At 35.7% G+C, this 23,598-nt stretch overlaps 3 protein-coding genes across 3 annotated transcripts; 2 read left to right on the top strand and 1 right to left on the bottom strand.

Moving 5' to 3' along the window:
• Positions 1 to 587: 587 nt before the first annotated feature.
• Positions 588 to 3,010, top strand: bcl7ba (BAF chromatin remodeling complex subunit BCL7B a). The gene is made up of 6 exons (XM_059544338.1): positions 588 to 753; positions 1,347 to 1,422; positions 1,570 to 1,672; positions 1,783 to 1,956; positions 2,182 to 2,261; positions 2,619 to 3,010. Exons 1-6 carry the CDS (start codon positions 662 to 664, stop codon positions 2,703 to 2,705), a joined length of 612 nt encoding a protein of 203 aa, XP_059400321.1. The 5' UTR covers positions 588 to 661; the 3' UTR covers positions 2,706 to 3,010.
• A 1,492-nt stretch (positions 3,011 to 4,502) lies between these two features.
• Positions 4,503 to 18,243, top strand: LOC132132469 (collagen alpha-1(XXVI) chain-like). The gene is made up of 14 exons (XM_059544847.1): positions 4,503 to 4,858; positions 6,021 to 6,143; positions 6,264 to 6,367; positions 15,172 to 15,233; positions 15,321 to 15,450; positions 15,693 to 15,800; positions 15,897 to 16,016; positions 16,478 to 16,561; positions 16,658 to 16,701; positions 16,823 to 16,885; positions 17,003 to 17,038; positions 17,176 to 17,220; positions 17,319 to 17,394; positions 17,703 to 18,243. Exons 1-14 carry the CDS (start codon positions 4,716 to 4,718, stop codon positions 17,846 to 17,848), a joined length of 1,284 nt encoding a protein of 427 aa, XP_059400830.1. The 5' UTR covers positions 4,503 to 4,715; the 3' UTR covers positions 17,849 to 18,243.
• A 538-nt stretch (positions 18,244 to 18,781) lies between these two features.
• Positions 18,782 to 21,424, bottom strand: LOC132132468 (myosin regulatory light chain 2B, cardiac muscle isoform-like). Its single transcript, XM_059544846.1, has 7 exons — positions 21,345 to 21,424; positions 20,793 to 20,879; positions 20,632 to 20,707; positions 19,883 to 19,987; positions 19,541 to 19,619; positions 19,407 to 19,455; positions 18,782 to 19,273 (listed from the first exon to the last, which is right to left on the bottom strand). Exons 1-7 carry the CDS (start codon positions 21,345 to 21,347, stop codon positions 19,169 to 19,171), a joined length of 504 nt encoding a protein of 167 aa, XP_059400829.1. The 5' UTR covers positions 21,348 to 21,424; the 3' UTR covers positions 18,782 to 19,168.
• Between the last annotated feature and the right edge of the window lie 2,174 nt (positions 21,425 to 23,598).

Here is a 23,598-nt window from a genome sequence, read left to right as displayed (position 1 = left end):
ATTGGAATGTTTATAATTGTCTACTCCTAGTTGTCTCTGCATATTGAACCGGGAGTATTTCATGATCATATAACCTTTAAGGAAGTACTATCAGCGATTTTGTAAGAATGGAAAAAGTACATAATATATAAAAAAAGAATACAGATACAAAGTCTATTAAGTTTTTAATAAAATCTAAATGTCAAACAGAAAAGCTCATATTTTTTATTACATCTTTTATTTTATTAATTGCTGTCCTTAAGCTTGACTAATGTAAATAACGTGTAAAATATTTTAACGTTAATAATTACAATACCCATTTTGATATCTTATTTCGTAAAAAAAAAAAACAGACCTAGAGGACCTTTATTTTGAAATGTACTATAACCTTTACAAGTTATATTAAAGCATTTAGTTTATAAATAAGTATAATTTTTACAAGATGGGTTTGGGGCACTCGGTCGTTGACTTGAAATATATGACTAATGGCTTTTTCATCTTATAATAAAGTTAATATAAATTTAACAAATCTAAACTGCAGCCACGTGTGACCTTTATAAGTAGGTGGGATCAGTCAAGAAGCTCTGGAAAGTGGAGTCGTGAGTTCTCGCGATACGAGATTTGCGACGCCAGACTGCGAGACCGACACGATTCCTGTAAAGAGAACCGATAAAATTCAGAAATGTCTGGTCGCTCGGTCCGTGCGGAGACCCGTAGCCGCGCTAAAGATGACATTAAGAAAGTGATGGCGGTTATCGAGAGAGTGCGGAGATGGTGAGTATGACGGTGGCGTCATGGTACTTTCAAAGAGAGAAATGTTTTTCAAAAGAGAAACTTCAGTCGGAAAGGAGGAGGGGTTTAATAAGAGGATGCCGTTTGATTGACACAAGAGACAGCCAATGGCTGCGCACTGGTCTTGTTTTCTCAAGGGACAAGTGCAAAAAGAGGCGGGACTAGAGCGGACTTTTAAAAGGTTTTTTCATGTGAACAGGCGTAGTGTGTGGGACTGTCCATAACCTTAAATTATATGATTGTTCTTTTTTTTGACTAGTTTATAAAATCTATTGTACATTTACTGTGCAAGAGAGTAATCCTAACACATTCAATCAGGGTTTAGGCCACCAAAAACCAAGCACTTTTGAGATTGAAATAAATGGGGATATTGGATAGGGTTCATCTCATCAACAAATGGACTTTGTAATCCCACATGTCCCGAAAAAGCAGCTCTTAGAGGAGCCTTTAAACTTTCTCCATCTGGAAACTTGCTAAGTGTTTTTTTCTGCATGGTTGCGTTTTTAACATGGAAACTTGATAGAGCTTTCAAGTCATGTATATGGGAAACATGTTACACAATTGCTCTATTTCAGGGAGAAGAAATGGGTCACAGTTGGAGATACATCATTAAGAATATTTAAATGGGTTCCTGTGGTGGACACAAAGGAGGTACAACACATCAAACATGTTCACCTCTGTTGGTTTGAATTGTTTGAGAGTTCGTTTTATACATAAGATCAATATATTATCTGTAAATAATGGATTTTACAAATGTCTTCACTGTATTTACTGCATATGTTACCTGATATCTTTTAGAAAGAGAAGAGCAAGGTGTCTGTGGGTGGTGAGATGCAACAGAAGAATTTTCCCACTGAGGAGTCATCTGATAACTCCTGTTCTGTACTGTTAGATTTTCAAGGTAAACATTTGCATGTGAGATTCAAGGTTTAAAGTCATCGTTTAACCAAAAAACTTTTCTTTCTTAATGTTAAATTTAAATCTTCCCTTGGTTGCCTCCTGGCTTTTCAGATGAGAACAGCAACCAGAGTTCTCTGTCAGACTCGTACCAGCTTAAAGCAGCTGCAGACAGCAGCAATAACTCCAGTCCACAGCCCAGTGAGCCGGTCAGCCCTGCACTGCAGAGTCTAGACTACCATACAGATGATCCACAGCCACCCACCCTCGGCCAAGAATTCATGGAAGGTGAGACTCATACCTTGCATTTTTCATTGAGTTTAATTTTAATCTCAGAGCTGAGAGATTATACATTTCCAAAGGTGTATTCTGTGTTTTATAAAGCTTGTAATTTTACAAAGCTTCCTTAAATATTTAGCCATATTAACCTGAGATTTTACAGTAAACTGTTTGCCCTCTTTGTGTCATTGTTGACCCATTTTTGAAAATGATAATTTTTTTTTTTTTTTCTAGAGCCACTGCTGCAGTCAAGTGAGATTGCAGATGAGCCACCCAGACTGATCAAGGAAGATCTTTTACCCCTCACTGCTCAGGTACAAAACAGTACAAAAGTATGCAGAGGTTCTACATAAAGCACAAATGCTGGGACATCTCCTCTTCCTTAGGTTGTAAACCTGGCCTGCCTTTAAATAAACACACACACGCACACACACACACACACACACACACACACACCCACACACACACATTAATATATATATATATATATATTTAACTTTTTTGGTGTAATGTATATGAGGGGAAAAAAATTACGTTTACCTTTTAAAAAACCTTTTAAACAATATTTTTTGTTATTTATTCTACTTTATTTAATGTATATATTGAGCATTTTGTACTACTGAAATGAATAACTAATTAATAATTAATTGCTCCTCTTTCTCTGGGTACAGGAGGATGAGGACAGCTGTGGAGCCCCACCACTGAAAAGAATCTGTACCGAGCAGGTCTCGGTCATTCAGGCGGCCCCTTTTAGCTAACACACACACACAATCACACACTGTACACTGGGCATTGATAATCAGCCAGACTGATCACTGACCTTCCTAGAACTGCTGCAAAAGACACAATATGGACCAGATATCGAAAAAGCACTATATTTATTACCGCATGGGAGCGCTTTGCAACATTTTAGCAACATTGTAGCCCTTAGTAACTCCCAGAATATGCTTCCATTCAGGTCATGTCAGGATTATTGTTCATTTTTGAAGATCCCATAGTAGAATCTCTGAATTGTTATCACTAATTCTGATATAACCTGAATGAATCATCGATTCAACGTTTATAGGCCAAAACCAAAAAAAACCAGACTATTAAATAGATATTCCTGTTTACAGGGAGAATGAATGAATGTACTATCACCATAAAGCCCTTCTTGTTGAAATTGCTGTTACAGTTATTATAATGCTAATAGTTTCATTTTATCTTCAGTTGAATATGATGTTTCTTCAAAAAAGAAAGCCATAATCTAATTTCATGTTGACTGAAGGCTTAACCATTATTGAAGAAAATGTCCTCCAAAATCATGACAAAAAGCAAGTTAAATGACAAGGGAACTTGAAATGCAGTTTAATACTTCATGTTCTATGCTCAAGTTATCTCACTAGAACATACAATTCCCTCTTAATAAAAACAATGACTCAACATGCAGAATGTTTTCAATCAAATTCTGTAAGTTTACATGCAGATTGAAATTAAGTCATGTTTCAAAAGATGTGAATATTATCTATATTTTCTGTTTGTAGATTCTGCTCTCAGGATCTGTAGTGCCTCCAACTGTCTATCAGCGTTCATTTGTTGCAATAATTGAACATTTACTTGTACTCTGTAGTACACCCCTAAAAATGCCTGTATCTTATGCCACCTTATATTTTTTTTGCACACTGGTCTAGTGGGCACTTTGAGTTGAGTTCAATGAAGCAGTCATATTGTTATTTAATGCAATTAAACCTTTAAGAATCATATTCAAGATTTATTTTTGTCTTTATTCTTTAAAAATAATAACAATGTACACTACAGTTTAAAAGTTTGGGGTTACGTTTTTTTTTTTCTAAATTAATACTTTTATTCAGGAAGGGTGCATTAAAATCGGTGAAAAGAGACTGTAAAGACATTTAAAATGTTACAAAAAAAATTCCATTTCCAATAAATGCTGTTCTGTTAATGTTCTATTAATCAAAGAATAGTGGGGGAAATGGTTTCTTCAGAAATATTAAGCAGCACAACCTTGATATAATAAGAAATGTTTCTTGAGCAACAAATCCGCATATTAGAATAATTTCTGACGGATCACGTGACACAAGACTGGACTAATGTCTGCAGAACACATCAAATTGCCTTTTCAAATAGAATACAGTTTTAAATTGAAACAATATTTCAAAATATTATTATGTGTACCTTATTCAAAAACACTGAAAAAGCTTGCTAGCCCCAAACTTTTTATTGGTAACGTATATTTAAAAACATATATTTTAAGTTTTTTTTCATGGGGATTCAATACAAAACTTGTTTTACCAAACGTTTGACCTGCATGTGGCGCTGAAGGACCATTTTTCATAACAAAAAATAAAATAAACAAAAATCTTATCTCTTGGTTTTATATATATGTATATACATTTTATTATTATTTTACTTATCGTTATTGTATGTTTGAAACATATAGAGTTATTTACTTAATGCTTATTAGAAGTCCCTGTACTTGATTTGGCATATGATTATACAGTCCCTTAAATACTACCTAGACCGCGTTTTGGATGTCAAACACGCCTGCAGCATTTTTGGCAATGCTGACTATGATCTAGTAGGTACTAGATAGTCAGTCAGATAGGTTATGAGACACAGCCAGTGTTTTACTCCAGAAGAGGGGATTGTATTTTATTCTAGTCAGTGGCTGTCTCTCCTCACCCGTCAGGTCTATCAGTAACTCGTCTGAACGGGGAAACTTCAGATAAAGCACAGGGAATAAGGGAAGAGCTGTTAGACGTCGGACCATGCGGGCGGCATTTTGGACGCTTCTTTGTATTTTCATGTTTTCCTTTCGTGCTTTTAAAGCTTTCGCAGCTATTTATCAGGTTCCAGTGAGACTGCAGCGCACAGTGTCGGAACACAACACTGGAGCAAACAAACTCAACAGGTAAACCTGTCACCGGCTGGAATAAACTTTAGGATATCAAACTGATTGATTTGAAGCCTTATTTTACTGCAGAATTGAGTATTAAGGTAAAAGAACTCGGGACACTTTGAATAGTTAAACAATTCTATTATTATCTTAATCCAACACAATTTGTATTTCTAGTAATTTATTCACAACTGTTTCTGTGGCTTGGAATCTATCTATCTATCTATCTATCTATCTATCTATCTATCTATCTATCTATCTATCTATCTATCTATCTATCTATCTATCTATCTATCTATCTATCTATCTATCTATCTATCTATCTATCTATCTATCTATCTATCATCATCATCATCATCATGTGTCTGTCCTAAACATGTCTCTGATGGCCCCCTAATTAAGTTCCCAGAAAAAGCATGAACTGCAACAAAGCCAAAATGCTAAAAATGAAGCATTTCCTTTTGCTAAAAGACAGTGGGCAAAATATTTTATGGTTTTACATGTTGAGCTCTTTAGTCTAAGCGTGTGGAGCTTCTTGTGTGTCTGTGGTCCAGTCACAACTCATCACAGTCTGTCCTGTTAAAAAAAGTAGTGAACAATGACTTGAATAGTGAAACAAACAGTGCAGGGTCTCAATCCTGGAATGTTTTGAATCATTTGAGATGTTTCGTAAGGGAAGTTTTCCCAGTTTGAGTTTAGAAACGAAGCATGTAAATGCAGGCACACATTCTTTTTTTTTTTTTTTTTTTTTAGTTCTCTTCAAGAATGTCTGTCAGACACTTTTGGGTGTTGTATGAATGTCGGGAGAGAATAAATCATTCGTTCTCCCGTGGTAAAGGAAAAAAGATATGCTTGTGCCACTGAGAGGGTCTCTCAGAGGACCCTCAGTCCACAGAGCTGTATTTTATCTTGCTTTTGAAGTGAAGGAAATTCACGAAGAAACATTATGGCATTAAAACTATTTAAACCCCTTAACTGTTTGCTATGCATTGCCATCAATCTGAGTTTTGTGAAAAGGAAATCTCAGGCTCTACCTTATTCTCTTATTTTCCATGATTTAATTTCCTTTTTGTCTGATATGTAAATAAATTTGCACATTCACTTCTCCATCCGTTTTTTTTCTGTTTAATTCTTGATTCTGCATTATTCTGATTTGTCATGACATGAAACAAATAAGGAACTGGTGTCAGTACACTGTACAGAAGACCGTTTCATGCCAGACTCAAAATGGGACAGAGACTGTCGTGCAGCGGCTGTTTCAGAGTTGCCGATGGCCTGGACCATGTTCAAACCTCATCAGGTACAGAGAAAAGAAATGATCTCATGATATACAATGGGTTATACTCTGTTATTCACTCTCAAATTAATTTGGATGACAAGTAACAGACTCTGTACGTGCTTTGCCTCTGTATTTTCCCAGCTACAGATCTCTGGTGAGACCCGTGTACAGAGTGACCTACAGGAAAATCACATCTCTGGAATGGCGATGTTGTCCAGGATTCCATGGAGAAGACTGCAGAGAGGGTGATGGAGCTAATTTTTTGCTGATTTCAAGTTCACTGAAGCATTACTGAATCATTTGAATGACTGTAAGATATTGGAATTGTTAGGTGTTGTGAGCCAGTTACATAGTCATTTATCAGGGGTGTTTGCTAAGACAAGCAATACATAGCACAACTATCATAGAGATTTTATGTTTGGACTCTTTTGACTTGTGACCCTAATAATTGCATAACAATGCCCTGGCAACCACCCTGAAAACCCAGGCATAGGGGGTATAGACCCCCTCGGTCACATTACAGGGGTTTTAAAATCCTAAACGATTTGAAATCAGGTTGAAGCACACACATAAGGACAATCTTAGCATATTTTGTATATGTATATATTGTATATTGGCTATTGTGAAAGTACTGATGTAATCATAGTGTCATCATCCTGATTTAGTGACTTAGTGATGTGACGTGACATTCAGCCAAGTATGGTGACCCATACTCAGAATTCGTGCTCTGCATTTAACCCATCCAAAGTGCACACACACAGAGCAGTGAACACACACACACACACCCAGAGCAGTGGGCAGCCATTTTATGCTGTGGCACCCGGGGAGCAGTTGGGGTTCGGTGCCTTGCTCAAGGGCACCTAAGTCGTGGTATTGAGGGTGGAGAAAGCACTGTACATGCACTCCCCCCACCCACAATTCCTGCCGGCCCTAGACTCGAACTCACAACCCTTCGATTGGGAGTCCGACTCTCTAACCATTAGGCCACGACTTCCCCAATTAAAATCCAAAATATCAAACATGTCGGATATTGTTCAGGCCAGCCCTCGATTTGTGTGTGAGCAGATAGGGATGTGCAAGATTTGATCTGTAAACGCCTCACATTACTCCATTACAATCCGTGCCGAACATTGGAACCTTGAAAAGATTTTTTTCGAATCTCGGGAGGGGAAAATCAGGGCTAAATCGGTCTAAAACTCCTGTAGTTTGAGCCCGGCTTAAGACAAGAAAAACACCTAGTTTATCGTAGAGATTTTGTGGTTGGTCTCTTTTGACTTGTGTAAACAAGCAAGCACACAGAAACCACACAGAACACCCTAACAACCACATAGCAATGCCCTGGCAACCACCTATAACGCCCATTAATAAATATTTCATGATTGGCCTTTTGATTTGTGTAAGCAACAACCACATAGTTATTCAGAACACTAGCAATCACCCTGAACACCCTAGCAACCGCACAGCAATGCCCTGGCAACTACCCAGACTACCCAAGTATCTAGCAAGAGATTTGCACAAACAAACAACACTCACATTTGACTTGGCATGGTTTGGTGGGTGGTTCTTTTTTTATGTAAGTGTCTTATCAACAAGGAAAGATCCCTTATATTCATTGTGTGGGTGAGAATGTGAGTGACAACAGCTGATCTGATTGTGGAAATCAGTCATCTGGGTGAAATCCCAAAATGAATCTGTCATAACTATATGCTGGTCTGAATGTATTTTCTCACTATATGAACACAACACTTTAGTGCAACACATCCATGAACATGTTTCTATATTAACCAGGAAAAAAGCATTATGACTGCGTTACTAAACATGCTCAGATTTGCCACGACACAAAAATCTGCAATCAATCTGCAAAAGAAAATCAGAGATCTCAATATGAATATTATCAGGCCATTGTGAGCGCAGTTACACTCCCTACTGACTCACTTTACTGTTATCCTAGTTAATCATAATCAAAACCAGCACAGCTCTGGGTCTTTGCATGTATTGGGTAAAAATATTTTTTTTGACAGTGAAATAAATGGCTGGAAGAAAATATTTTAGGGAATGTTTGAGGAAATGAGTTCGCTCTTTTTATTCATTTTGATTAATTTGACATAGTACAGTTAGATGTGGTAGAGGTCACAAGAGTCCGAATAATTTCTGATCCAATAAAGATAATTTACCCATGACACACATTCTCATGTTTTTCTGGATGGGGATGGTTTAATGACCCCTCCCCCACCCCCCACCCCCCAACAACAGACAGACTGGCCTGTCTGCAGTGTCTCTTTTCAGATCATCCCCTGTGAGATGCAGATGATTTAGTTTGAGACAAATCCAAGGGCACCATGATCTCTGACATGTTAAATAAATCAGAAATCTTCATTAACCTGTTCTTTCTCCTTCCTCCCTCCTTTTTATCCCTTTCCATTGGGCTCATAGCTTCAGCCTGAGACTGTTGATCCCCCGGGTCTCAGGCCCCACTGTTTGGTTTATTTAAGAACATGTTTTTGGAATTTGGATTGTGACTCACAGTCAAACAGCTCAAGTTAGGTCAAAGTCAGTCTTTGTGAGATCCAAGCATTTCTAGTTGTCATGTGTAATGAGGCCTAACAAAGAATGCTGTGTCAGATTTCAATCATTACAGACCCTTTTTATGTTCCCAGGTTTGGAACACGGAAGTAAACTTTAACAGGGTAAACTTATACATGTACTTGGTAGATGGGAGATCACAGCGAATATTATTTTAGCATGTCCAAATTGCTTTAACGGCAGTTGTATTATTTTAATGCAAGGTTAAAATAACATAAATAACTAGTAGATTGTCTACTTAATATCTGCTAACGCTTTATTTTATAATAATAATAATAATAATCTGTAAATTAAAATCTGATTATGAGTAGCTTTACAAGTATGTCAACTCATTCTACTAACCCCTAACCCTAATATAATGGTCTACTATTACTCTGAGAATTATTTGACATGTAGTTGCAAAACATTACTTATAGTAATTACTTTAAGTTATTTTAATTGAGTGGCACATTTTTAGAACATCATATCATGCCTGAGAGATGCTGTAATGGTGAAACACATCTCTGTCTAGTACATTTACATAGAAAAACAATGGAGGAGCAATTAAAACGCAAGTGAAAAACATGGAATGCATAAATAAATGTGAGATACGCAAGCAGTAGAATGAAAAAGAACGGTCTCAAGATATTCTATTTTAACTTCAGCGTTGCATTTTCAGAATGCTGGCCATGCAAAAGAGGCAAGATACGAGCACAATTGTCTAACACATCTGCGCATATTTTCGTAGAAAAACAATGGAAGTGCAGTGCAGTGGAATGCAACTACCGGTACGCATTTTGTGTAAACGGTCCGAATACTTAATTCTTATTGGTCTTCATTGTTGTCCGTGTTGCACTACTGTTACTAATGTCTCTCATTCCACACTACAGACTTGCGCTTTCTCTGTCTTCTGGCAGGATTCAAAGCTTGGTTGTAAGAATAAGCCAACTATAAGAGTGAACAATCCAACCATGTATGTAAACAGAAATGCAATAAGAAACTTTTAAACTGATTCATGCTCCCCTGCAGTTGTTTATTCAACTCAGTTTGCCAGTTTTTGAGAACTGTGTGACTAGTTGAGGTCATGTTCAACCATTTTAGTGATGTTTTGTCCTTCAGGAATGTACAGTGTCATAAATTCATGTGCCTTGTATTAAGAGAAACCAGTGTGATAAAGTTGTTTGTTCATTAATGAAGCCCAGACAAAGAACTCTTTTCCCATCCATCAGATTAGTCAGCAAAATGCTGGGTGTTTTGTTGCTTTCCCTCCCTAGGTTAACTATTTGTTCATTAATGCATTCTTTATATATTGAGGCCAGTTCCTCTCTTTAGCTCAATACATTTATATACGTTTATATACTCAATATGATCAGGTGTGTTTGACTATGTGAAAAGGATAGCTTTATGTTTGACTAAGAAGGAGTAGATGTCAAGGAATGCAGTGGTGCAAAGCTGTTGAGGTGTGGGAGGGTGGTTGCAGCTGGGATCGACAGCTGTAAGAGATCCTTTGTCCCATAACCATATTCTAATTGTAACTAGAGAGGAACTCCCAGACATAGCATGCAACAAATCAAAAATCTTCAACAATCTAAGACTTGGTTATGCTTTTAGATACGATGTAGAATTTCACTTGATTTCTCATAATCAAGTTTTTGTGATAACACACTGTCATTCAAATGTTTCTTGAGCAGTAGATCAGTAGAATTATTTCTGAAGGATCATGTGACACTGAAGACAAGAGTAATGATGCTGAAAACTTTTCCATCACTCCTGTAATTTATTCCTATAAATTACACTTTAAAGTATATTGAAACAGACAACAGCTATTTTAAATTGTAATAATATTTCATAATATCACTGTTTTTACTGTATTTTGTTTTCAAATAAATGCAACTTTGGTGAGCATGGGACTTCAGAAACCTAATAGACATTACAATAAAATATTACCGACCTCAAAGCCAAACAGTTGTATAGAAATACATGTTGTTTCTGAAAACTGAGTAACTACTGAACTACTGAAAATAAGTAATTATTATCTGGAAAAGTTTTACTTATTTGCCATATACGGTATAAGACAGTGTGTATTTTGTAATAATAATAGAGAACTAGAGAAGAAACATTCAGTTAAATTCAGATGTATTTGTAAAGCCCATTTATAAATAAAAAATATTAATCTAAATATACATATATATATATATATGTGTGTGTGTGTGTGTGTGTGTGTGTGTGTGTGTGTGTGTATATGTATTTCATCTTAAGTTAATGTTAAGTTAAACAGTTTGGTGCAGCTCTACTTTTTTTTTAACGTAATTAGTCTTCATAGTGCAAATAACGGTGGTTTGGGGAGTTATATCCCTAAAATGAAATCTAAACAAAAAGTTTATCCTGAAAAGTACACACAAACTAATTCATTTTACAGTAATACATAATATCATGGCTCCTTTGGGGTTCCTGGATCCCAACCACTAAACCCCGATTGCTAGACTAAAAGCATTAGTCATTCATGGGAACAGTTCCCATCAGCAGATTTACTTGGGTACTCAAACTTCCCATAATGCCCTGGTCAGAGTCTTATCTATATCTATATAGTCAGCTCCAGCTGTCTTTCTTACAACCCCCATACCAGGTTTCCAGAAGGCCTGGCAGAGGTTCAAATCTATCACCTGCTCTACAAATTCCTTTAAATTAAGATTGTGATCAGTACCCCTAGCTGTGAGAGTGGCTGTGGGAAAATGGGATGTCTGTGGTGTGGTATCTCATGATTGATGTGGATGCGTGTGTTGCAGCCCCCTCAGCTGCCTGTAACGAGTGAGATCATCTCATTTCTGTGGTGGAGCACAAATGGTCATGCCATTAAAGTCTACCTGTTCATTAGGATAGCTTGTATGGCAGTGAACCCAAAATTGTATTAAACACATGATGAATATAAGCAATTTGAAAATTATTTCAAGTAATTTTTAGGGCAAAATCTGCTAATTCAGACTGCACAGACAGTCGCCAACAAACACATTCATTAGATTTTATCAGATCAGTTTGTAATCCATGTCAGCGTCTGCTGGCATCAGCCAGGGCTGACTGAACATGTTCGTTCTGTGTTTGGCAGGATGTGCTGTGTCTAAGAAATGACATGCTGTAATCTGGTGATTAGCAGTGAGAATTAACCTATTTGGCAAACTACCGAAACAAACTTTGTTTTGGCATGATTTTGTTCAAAATGACGTCATACTAGTTCTTTCTTCGATTTCACTTGAAGTATATCATGGCCTTTATGATTTATCAACTCTTCAGGCCAAGAAACACATATGATCCACTCGGACTGTCCGACAACTGCCTCGTCACCAACTTGCTTGTTTGATTCCCGTACTGCCAGTGTAAGAAAACAAACTCTTGGAAAGCAAGGTAGAAAAGCTGTCACTGGGATTTTAGCCTTTTTAAAAGATACATCTGTGCACTATTTACCCCTAAAGTTAGCATTTTAGTACCTTAAGGCTGATGATACATGGGACAGCATGTATCATCAATTAGCAATTAGCAAATGGAGACTTCTGGAATTACGTTAAAGTGCATAGAAATTAGATTTGTTTAGTCTGCTTATATACTATATGCTTTAGAGGGATAAACTTCCCAGGCAATGATTCTCAAAGTGTAAAGGCAAGCAGTTACCAGTCTTTCTGCAATGCATGTGCCCAAAGTATTTGTTTGAGGGCAGATACAGAGACTGAAGATCATTACTAATAAGTCTGTATTAATTCAGCATAGAAGCAAAGGTTGATGACATAGATCTTTAGATCTGGTGATACAAATAATTCTATTTCTGTCTGAAACTATTTCATTGCTTCGCAGTTTACCAATAAACCCATTTTATAAACTGAATTCACCTAGAAAAACATGCTAAAGTATCTTGTGTCTTCATAATCTCTGAAAGCCCCATCAGTCTCTGCCAAAATGCTGTTAATGGGTGTGGAGTCTTAATGTGGTCAGCTTGCATGTATGATTTGTGTATTTGTACTTCTCCTGAGACACAAGTCGCACTCTGGTTTGGTACATCAATACATCACTGATGTCTGCGCTGGCACGTGTTTGCATAACTTTATTAACCATGTCAGTTTTTATAAAATCGTTGTGCAAGTTCCAAAAATGGACAGTTTAAAGCCTCCCTCACATCTGTGAAAAGCATAGAGGTTCAGTATCTGCAGATCCCATTGTGCTATGCTTCTTTACAGCTCATCCGTTGGGTGTTTTTCCAGAATACCTCAACGTTCGGCTGTCCGCTGATCTGAGAGCTGTCCGGTATCCAGCAGAGCTGTGCATTATGGCCAGTGCTTGTGGAGAACAGGCATGTCAGACAGCTGAACATTTCATTCTGAATTTGAATATTCTGCTAAACTTCAATGACGGGTTAACTTGCACACAGCCCTCTATCATACATTAACCAGTGCCATATGATAAAATTAGCATTTTCTGTGCAATACAGATATAGAGTGAATGACATCCTTTGGGTTTACCATCATGGGTGTTTCCTCCAAGAGCAGACGTGCAGTTAGCACAGTCCTTCTGTCCTTCCACCCAGAAAAACAGAGACATGTTAACTTTTCTGTTCTGTTGGATGTGCATATTGTGGTGAAGAGTGACAAATTTGTTCCTTTGCTCTTTATGGAATGACTTAATGTCCCTTCATGAGGTCTTGCATCCAGACTGTCCTTTGATGACACTGTGACATGCTTGTGGTCTTGAGTCTTGTATTTGAGTCAATTGAGAGCAGATGATGAAGTTTGTAGTTGTAAACGTCTCATTGGGAAAAAATAGAATTGCAGTGTTGGAGAGTATATAACTAAAAACAGTCACACCACTAACTTTGGTCCATTAACTACACAAATTGTCCAGTATTTAAGCTGTTTTCAAAATAGTGAAAGGTGGATTTTCTTAATGAAAAAAAAAAAGAGTCCTGCACTGTTTCAGGTCATTTGTGTCTTTCAGAATGGAATCTTCTGCACCTGTTTGTTCAACCCACTCCTTTTTTATTTTGTAAATTAGTTTGTTGTATGTTCCTGATAAAATCAAGTCCGGTTCTACGTTGTATCACATTAAAATATAAAAAAAAAAAAGAATTTTAATGCTCATCGAGGCTGTATTTTTTTGAAAATACAGTAAATGTTGTAAAAACAAAAGTACTGTGAAATACTTTTACAATTTCAAATAACTGTTTTCTATTTTAATATAATTTCAAATGTAATTTAATTTGTAATGGCAAAGATGAATTATCAGCAGTCATTACTCCAGCGTTCAGTGTCACATGATCCTTCAAAAAACATTCTAATTTGCTGATTTGCTGTTCAAATAACATTTCTTATTATTATAAATGTTGATATATTTTTGTGGAAACTGTGAAACATTGTTTTCTGGATTCATTTGAAGTTCAGAAGAACATTATGAATGCTTTACTGCCACTTTTGACCAATTTGACCAAGTTTTTTCTTTGATCTTACAGAATCCAAACCTTTGAATTGTAGAACACATCAAATAAATGGGAATGGCAGTTCATCTTTACATTAAAGTAGATCAGTTTTAGTCATTGCATCTCAAGCACTTTTTATTTTGTGAATTGTTTTCTAAAATTAATTTTCTGATCACATCATCTGGTGATATTTAATTTCTAATCTCATCTTTAGGTTAAAAAAATGGCTCTATTGCATTTCACATATGAAATGTCACCACTGAGCGATCACCTGCCATCATCATCTCATCATCATCATCATCTCATTTCATGCCAAAAAATTCCCAAATCTTTGCTGTCTTGGAAGATCAGTCTCCTTCCATAGAGTGATCCAGCACTTTGTGGTTGTCTTCACCCTGACCAGCCCTGTGCTGTGTGAAGAGAATCTCTCTTAAATGAGAAAGGTGAATGTTGGGGAATCCCAGAGTGAGATATTTCCCTTCACTAGGATTCCATGCAAATGGAAATTCATGGCTTGCCAGCATCTGGTTTTCCTGTTCCTTATACCCTAGGGAGAGATGCTACCCAAAGCTGTAACTGAACTCATTTAGTGTCTCTCTAATACATTTTTGTTGTTCATACAACTGTCATACAATAGTTATTTTGGTTTCACACTTTTTGGGGTTGATTTCATTTTGGACTACAGGCCTGTAACTCTAGAATGATCCTTGGAATTTTAAGTACAGTATGAATGTGTTTTTGTTAAATTAACTTGTGAGAACATAACAAACTTAATTCAGATCAGTTCTGTTTACCACGTTGACTAGTAGACAGTACAGTTCTAATATTGCAAAAACTATGCAAAAAAAACATTCCTTAGATCTTGAATTAAACTGAATTTAGTTTGACTTATGACATAACAGATGGCTGAGAGATTTATAGCATTTGCTTAATCCATTCACTCAGTGCTGTAGCAGTTTTTATGGTTAGAAATTCCCCTTTCTCTGCTGTTATATGTTCCCTTGACATCTCTTTTTGCCTTCATCCATTTAGAATGCATGAACTGTACTGGGTATGCTGACATCAAAGAGCGCTTGAGTGTCATTGAAGCTCAGGTAAGATAGAAATGTAGGTAACCTCTTGTATTAACAAATCACATAAAAATTAAGATGGTAAGCATGTGGTTTTGCTTTTTTAAACAGATAATGTTACTCCGAGATCCTGAGGCCCCTCTTCTTCCTCTGTTCACCCAATCACCTCAGAGAACAGCTGATAATGAGGTAGACAGGGCACACCCCTCGCCAATAACACCCAATGCAATTGGCCGGCCAGGTGAAGAAAATAATGTGTTGCTAAACTCTTCATGATGAGTAATTTTAAATATTTTATATATTTGTATATAAGTTATGTAGATAAATAAGGTGTGTGTGTGTGTATAAATATATATATATATATATATATATATATATATATATATATATATATATATATATATATATATATATATATATATATATATATATATTCAGAATTAGAATTCAGAATTAAACTGGTAAATCAACTTCTGTTTCCAGGACCAAGAGGGCAACCAGGACCAGCTGGGCCACCAGGTTCCCCTGGACCTCCCGGACCTTTAGGAAAGATAGGGTTTTCTGGAAAACCTGGTCCTGTAGGACCTAGAGGTAAGAACTATCCCTTTACCTTGACTGGGAATATTAAAATATTTTTTATACTCTATATACTCTTTATATTTTTTATATATATTGCTTACTCTACAGGAGCTCAAGGGCTGCAAGGACCACAAGGTGAAAGAGGCCTTCCTGGGCCACCTGGGCCCCCAGGGCACTTCTCCATCAGGGGAGATGTTTTCACTCTAATGGCTAAAAAACATGCCCAGTGTGAGTACAGCAGTCCACATTAAACATGCTGTTTTATCATTTTAATTAATAATGGCATTAAAATAATGCATAACTGATTGGAAGTAAAAAAACAACAACAATTAAATCCTTTTTTAATTTTTATATCAAGTCTTTGGAGCAACCTATTAAATATTATTCTCGGCATGACCATAAGATGGCAGCATTCACACAGTTTCATCTTAAATAAACCTCTCAGAGATCTGGATCGGTTTAAGAGTTTGGTTGGCTTCTGTCTGTTAGCAATTAATCAGAGTCATTTGTTAGCTGTCTGTGAAGCAGCATGAGTCTGGATAAACCAAAGCAGAACCTGAGCACCAAATCCTGCTGAACATTATAGCAGCACAGCTGCTCAAATCCCATTTGCTGCAAGTGAAGTTACATTTTTAATAGTACATCTGATTTGTTTTCACCTTAGTATGATCGTATCTTACATGTCCCAGATGAAGATAGTGACTTTGCTGCCTATCGTGACCTGCAGGCTTTTCTTGGTCCCCCTGGGCCCTCCGGCCCTCCTGGTCCTCCAGGTACACTAGAATATCAGAGCATACAAAACAGCATCATCTCGTACCGCCCAGCTATTTCTTTACACATTTAATCTTTTATCTGTACATGTTGAACAGGACCTGCTGGACCACCTGGACACCCAGGTGTTCCAGGGAAAAATGTAAGACATTTTATCATTATATTCTATGATATGCATTTACAGTTTATGTATGGAATAAGTATTGGACAGTACATATAGATGTACAAGGCACAGTATACTGATTAATTCACATTTATCATAGGCTGCCTTAAGCATTGCAGGCACACCAGGTGACAGGGGACCCAAAGGAGATCCAGGAGAAAGAGTAAGTCATCGAAGGCCAACATTTAGATATAAATTAAATCTTCATGTTATATTTTCTTTTTGGGATAAAAATATGTTTGTTTTTATTTGAGCTGATTGCATTGCTCTATTTTCAAAGGGTCCATCTGGGATAACAGGAAAGCAAGGGCAGCCTGTGAGTTTTATATCATTTTTAATAAATAAACGCATTTTATTTTCTGAATTTGTTTTTATAATTAAGGTTATATATTTATATGTAAATGTATTATTATAAAATTCACTTTATTATTATTTACTTGTGTTTGTGAATAGGGTGTTCCGGGTCCAAAAGGAGAACCTGGCGAGACTCCAGGAGAGGTAAGGATGATGCAAAAAAAATTGGGATGTTTTTTTGAGTTTTGGATGTGCTGTTATGATGATTTATTATCACATGCTAAAGCCCCGCCTTCTTGCAGGTGCAGCAGCTGAGGGAAGCTCTGAAGATTCTGGCCGAGAGGGTTCTCATTCTAGAGCACATGATCGGCATTCATGGTGAGAATTATGGATTCATATTCATCTAGATTCCAGTAATGAGTTCTAACTAGAGAGCGGTTGGATTCCAGAGCGCCATTATGATCTCATGGCATAAGCTGTTTCTGCCAGATAGATTAGTGTGTGTATCAATTATTAAGTAATGACTTTGAGGATTCATGAGGTTTGAGGTTCATATGGCTTTTAAGAATACAAATGACATCAGATGACTAGAAATATACAGCCAACTGCTTATTTTTAGACACACACATGGTTATGCAACAAATTTCCCTTTATTTTTGTTTCTTTCCTTTCGTCACTCTGCATAGATACTCTGTTGGACTCCGGTTCTGGAAAAGATCTCCTGGCGGACTTCATGCTAACAGGCAGTGCTAAAAATGTTGTCGCTGCCAGACCCTCATCTCCTCTTACCTCAGACAGAGAGTCGCCGGACTCTGTTGGGTATGAAGAGTAAATAACAAACACTTGTGACCACAAGGCCTTTATCTCCTGTCTGTGGCTTTGAAGGACAGCTCCATATTTGTTTATGAGTATGATAAGAGTGGCACTGATTTTTTTCTATTTTATTTACTTGATGTATTTTGTTTAATTGTAATATTCTTCTTTTTTTACATTTTGAAATCACTGTATTTACCTGTTGAAAATGTGTTTTCTTTGCCATTCATGACCCGTTTTACTTCCGTTTACTTAAGGGCAGGCCTTTATTTTAGTCATTAGGAAATAATTGGATGGTGAAAAGTGGGCACTACTTACCAGAATGAAGTCGGCACGAATGTGAGTTTGCTATTTTGTTATTGATTAGAAGTGTTCAGTACCCTGTGTTGCATAAGTAATGTCAGCAAAAAAAAAGAACCTGTTATGAAAATCTGACTAGTTCATTTCTTTTATTATAGTAAAGGTGAGGATTTTGGACGGGTTGGTTGTCGGAGTTAATTAATCAACAAAGATGATACTTGATTACACAAAAAAATTTCTTAACTAGTTTTATGTAGCATGAATAATGATTTAATACCACAGTCATTCAAGCTGAAAATAAACGTTTTGTCATAAAGACTTGGTTCGTCATTTCCTTTTTGTTTTGTGATTGATGACCTATAATGACTCCATGCACATAATTATATATAGCAGTAGCTTTGTATTAAAACAGTCCCATCTCGAAAACTCCCAGCAAAAAAAAATTAGACTAGAATAGAACTTTAAAACTAAAATTGGCCTTTTGTCTGTACAGAAAGTGCAACATCTACCACAATAAATTGTGTATACACCTCTGCTCACCTGTTGTTATTCACCGAGCCTATCATGGACTTGCTGAAGAACCAAAATGGCAGAACACACCAAGGGCTGCTATTAATAGCCAGAGAGACAAAAGGCCCTGCGTTCAACATGCCAGTGTGGCTTTAAGCTTGTTGCGCTTGAGCTTTTGTAATCCACTCAGGAGGGAACGAAATCTTTCCGAATCTTGGGCTTTTTCTTCTTGTTGTGTTAAGAGTGTTTAAAGGTTTCCCACGCAAATGTTTAATGTTATTGAGAGCTAAATATTTTGCCTTGACTTTTTGATTTATTTCTTTTTGAAATAAAAATTTTATAATTTACTTATTTATTTGAAAAGTCTTTTATTGTTGCCATGAGTATCTGAGCAAGTTAACTGTAACTTGTAACTAGACTAGATGTTTTTTTTACCTCTTTATTGACAAAAGGTGGGTACAGAGCTTAAGGAGAAGACAACACACAAATGGACATGAACAAACGTGGAAAAACATGGGAAATGTAGTTTTCACTCCTGTTCCTTATCCTCTCCGTGGGTGATGACGTAGCACAGGTTTTTGTAATCCAGGTTGCCAGCCACATCCAAGGGAAAGTTTGTGAACATCTGGTTTACCTAGGTAAAAAAAAAAAAAAAGATTAAGATCCATTTAACAAGTTTCCATTTTAATATTAAATATAGCATTTCAATGATTTTAAATTAAATGAAACACCTTCTCAGACAGATTGTACAAAGAAAAGTATATTACCTCAGCCTCTGTAAATTTGTCTGCCTGGGACATAAGGTGATATTTGATCCTGGGAGGGGAAACATTTGAGATGGTTTCAAGTCAAAAGCTGCTGATGTGCTGAAACAGTTTTACATTTGCATAATTCTACTTACTCTTCTCCTTTAAGGATTCCTGTACCCTCAGGGTCGAAGATCTTAAAGGCATTGAGAATAGTCTCCTCGGGGTCTGTACCTGCCAGTCACAGAAAGGTAACATATTATTGATTATTCTGTAGTATATAATAAGTCGAATACACTCTTATACGTGTCAAAACCTTAATTAACAATGACACAAGTCATTTCTAGGGCAAGTTGCATTCAAAATCCAAGCTTCTGACGCTAAACTTTATGATTCATATATCAATATGCAGTGTGCCTGATATCTGCTGGGTTCTGCAGCTATTTGCACCTCATTAGCATGATTATCATTTCAATTCTGATAAATTTGATCCTTGCCTTTGAGCTTCTCTCCAAACATGGTGAGGAAGACGGTGAAGTTAATAGGGCCCGATGCTTCCTTTAGCATCTCATCAAGCTCATCATTGCCAACATTGAGACGTCCTGCCAAACATGCACATACAAAGATATACATTAATACAGAATGCCACTTCCTCTGGTACTTCAAATAGAGTGAGAGTTAACTGTAATGTTTAGTGCAATAAAATATTTATGAGAGCAGTTTACAAGGCCGGGGGGGGGGGGGGGGGGATACTTTAGTATATTTTTTGTGTTACTTTTGAGGCAAAAATTATATTCAAGTCTGATGCCACACTGAATATCTGGGTTTTTAAGATATCATTTAAACCTGAAAATGAAAGGGAGTTTTTAGGATTTTAGGAACAAATAAATAAATACATATTTCTGTCCCGTAAAATTTCTAAATGAATGTATTCATTTTTTTTCTAAATAAAAATGCAAAATTAAAGTTTTTTTTTTTTTGTGGTCTCAGATTTTTGGACACTGCTATAAATGCATTTATGATCAGTTTAATGGAATGATGACTTTTGCATCTTAATCTGTGACAAACATAGTGCTGTGATCACATTTAGGCTTCACAGCATTCAGTAGAACTCTAAAGAGGAGCCACTCTAATCCGTAAAACAATACTTTTGTTAGTTCAATAAGATAAACACCTTTAGGTATCAGAGACTTTAGTGTCTCTAGTATTTACACTGTATACAGTCATTCAGTGAGGGTTGACTCACCCAAAGCAGCAAATGTGTCCCTCAGGTCGTTTTTGTCAATAAAGCCATCTCTGTTCTGGTCCATGATGGTGAAAGCCTAGAGGAGCATTCAGATTTACAGAGGTAAATACCAAAAATATGCTAGAATAAAATGTTTAGTTATGTGAATCCTATTGACAAACCTCTTTGAACTCCTGGATCTGTGACTGCTCAAACATGCTAAATACGTTGGAGCTGGCAGCTTCCTTCTTCTTGGCCTTCTTTGGTGCCTGGAAATCAAGCAAAAGTGGTTCAGATGATTTTGTCCCGGCTTAAACTTTTTTAATGCAAATTTGAAGCACGTAAAACTATAAAATTCATAGAAAAATTGCATGACCCTCAAAGAAATTTGTGTAAATTATCCACTTTTTGATATTGAGAACTGTCAAAAAGTGGCTCAATTCAAGTATATGTAGTTGCATTTAGTCGGAAATGCTACAACCTTAACACAAACTGGGACAGACAATGATATTTACTCACTGAAAACCTTTCTGAATTTACACACACAAAAAAAGTTGCTCTTATAACAGATCAAAAGAGACAATTAGAAATACATGCAAATATATAAAGCCATCCATAGAAGATGCCCTTTCTAGCATAAATTAAAACATTCTCTCATTCTGAAGAACAACACTGCTCTGTTTCACAAGCATTTCCATGTTAAAGAGTCCAAAAGCAAAGATATGCAGGCCTACCATTGTGAAGAGCTTCTCTTTACTCTGTTCCTGGTCTCAAAAGCCTGAGGCACACTCAGACATCGTTGGTTTCCAGTTATATATTGGCACAATTGGCTTGACAACCCACCTGTTCTATGTTTAGACAAAGGAGGAGGAACAATACAAGAATACTTGCCATATAGAGAATCACCCTGCCCTAGCACCCCTCAGTTATTGTTAAGGACAGATGCAAGTTGATGTGATCCGAGTGTGTGGGCTTTGCTATCTTGGGATCATTGAGAGCGTCCTAACCCCTTCAGATTCATCTACACATCTAATATGTCGTCTGAAGACAGTGTGAAGCCAGCTAGCTTCTCACATCAGTGCGTTTGGTCAGATGATGACGCTATGTCTTTGCTACATGGATTACTTGAATGATTTGATGCCCTTGTTATATTGGTGATCAGTAAAGACACTTACAAGACAACTTACAAGAATGATTTTCACAGTCATGAGGCTTAGAGAGCAGATAGGGCTCAGGACCAGTCTAACAAGGTTTATTCAGTGTATAAACTTTGTTTAATTGAGTGCTTTCGAGGAGAATCAAACAAGTGGGGAAAATGAATCTGAGAAACTAGATTTCCTTATATGGAAAGTAATTCAGCAAAGATTTAGAAAGTATGCTGAAATGGATGTAACCGTAGATAACAGAAATATAATATATGACATATATTGCCCTGTATCAAGAGTGATATTACCATATACAGTATGTTGCCTATAAGGTGATGTATAATTTGCACATACGTACATTCTCTGGGTAGATGAACATAGTTAAAATGTATAAAATCACCATTAGAACCATAAATGTCAACAATTTATTTAACAGTTTATTTAAATATGCAACTTTATTAAAACAACATATATACATATAAACTGTATGTTTGTATATGTTTTTGTAATATACATAATATACATAAACACATTTGTATGGGATATATATAAATATGTTATCATGAAATTGTTCCCATTTATAATAGGTTTAATGTAATGTAATCATATGACAATATATTTAATTTATGTAATTTAATTTGGTGTTGGATATTACACAATGAATTAAATGTGTAATTTTGAAGTAGACTAAACTACCTTTTTCTTGATTTTCTTGTGAAGTACACTTAAATAATCTTTATTTAAAACTTTTTTAAAAATCATAATTTTACAGTGTATTTATTCCAATCACTAAAGTTGGATATATATATATATATATATATATATATATATATATATACACACTCACACACACACACACACACACACACATATTGTGTCACAATAATATTGTGAAATATTATTACAAATTAAAATAATAGTTTTCTATTTGAATATACTTAAAAAAAATAATTTATTCCTGGGATGCAAAGCTGAATTTTCAGCATCATTACTCCAGCCTTCAGTGTCACATGTAACATCCAGTCTATCACATGATCATTTAGAAATCATTCTAGTATTCTGATTTATTATGAGTGTTGGAAACAGTTCTGCTGTCTAATATATTTGATGAATAAAAGGTTAAAAAGAACTGCATTTATTCAAAATAAAAAAATAATATATATTCTAATAATATATTTTCTTTACTATCACTTTTTATCAATTTAACACATCCTTGCTGAATAAAAGTATTGATTTTATAAAAAAAAAAAAGAAAGAAAAAAAATTACTGACCCCAAATTACTGACCAGTAGTGTATATTGTTATTAAAAAATATTTATATTTTAAAAACATAGCTTCTTTTTTTTTACTTTTTATTCATCAAAGTATCCTAAAAAAGTATCACATGTTCTGAAAAAATATTAAGCAGCAGAACTGTTTCCAACTTTGATAATGAATCATCACATTAGAATGATTTCTAAAGGATCATGTGATAATGATCCTAAAAATTCAGCTTTGCATCACAGAAATAAATGATAATTTAAAGTATAATACATTTAAAAACAATTATTTTAAATTGTAATAATATATCACAATATTACATTTTTTTTTCTGTATTTTTGATCAAATAAATGCAGGCTTGATGAGCAGAAGAAACATCTTTCAAAAACATTAAAAATAGTAATGTTTCCAAACTTTTGGTCTGTACTGTATATATATAATATAATTTTTTGTATTGCATTTTGTATAATAGTAAATGTATAACTTTTTTATATTATTTAAAAAACAAATTAAAATGTTTATACATATGTATAAATACTTTAATTTATTAGCCATTATTGCCCAGGAATAAAGATACATTCCA

Source organism: Carassius carassius, chromosome 49 (genome assembly GCF_963082965.1).
Source record: "Carassius carassius chromosome 49, fCarCar2.1, whole genome shotgun sequence".
In the NCBI taxonomy this organism is placed as follows: Eukaryota; Metazoa; Chordata; class Actinopteri; order Cypriniformes; family Cyprinidae; genus Carassius; species Carassius carassius.
This window is presented reverse-complemented; position numbering and strand designations above follow the sequence as displayed.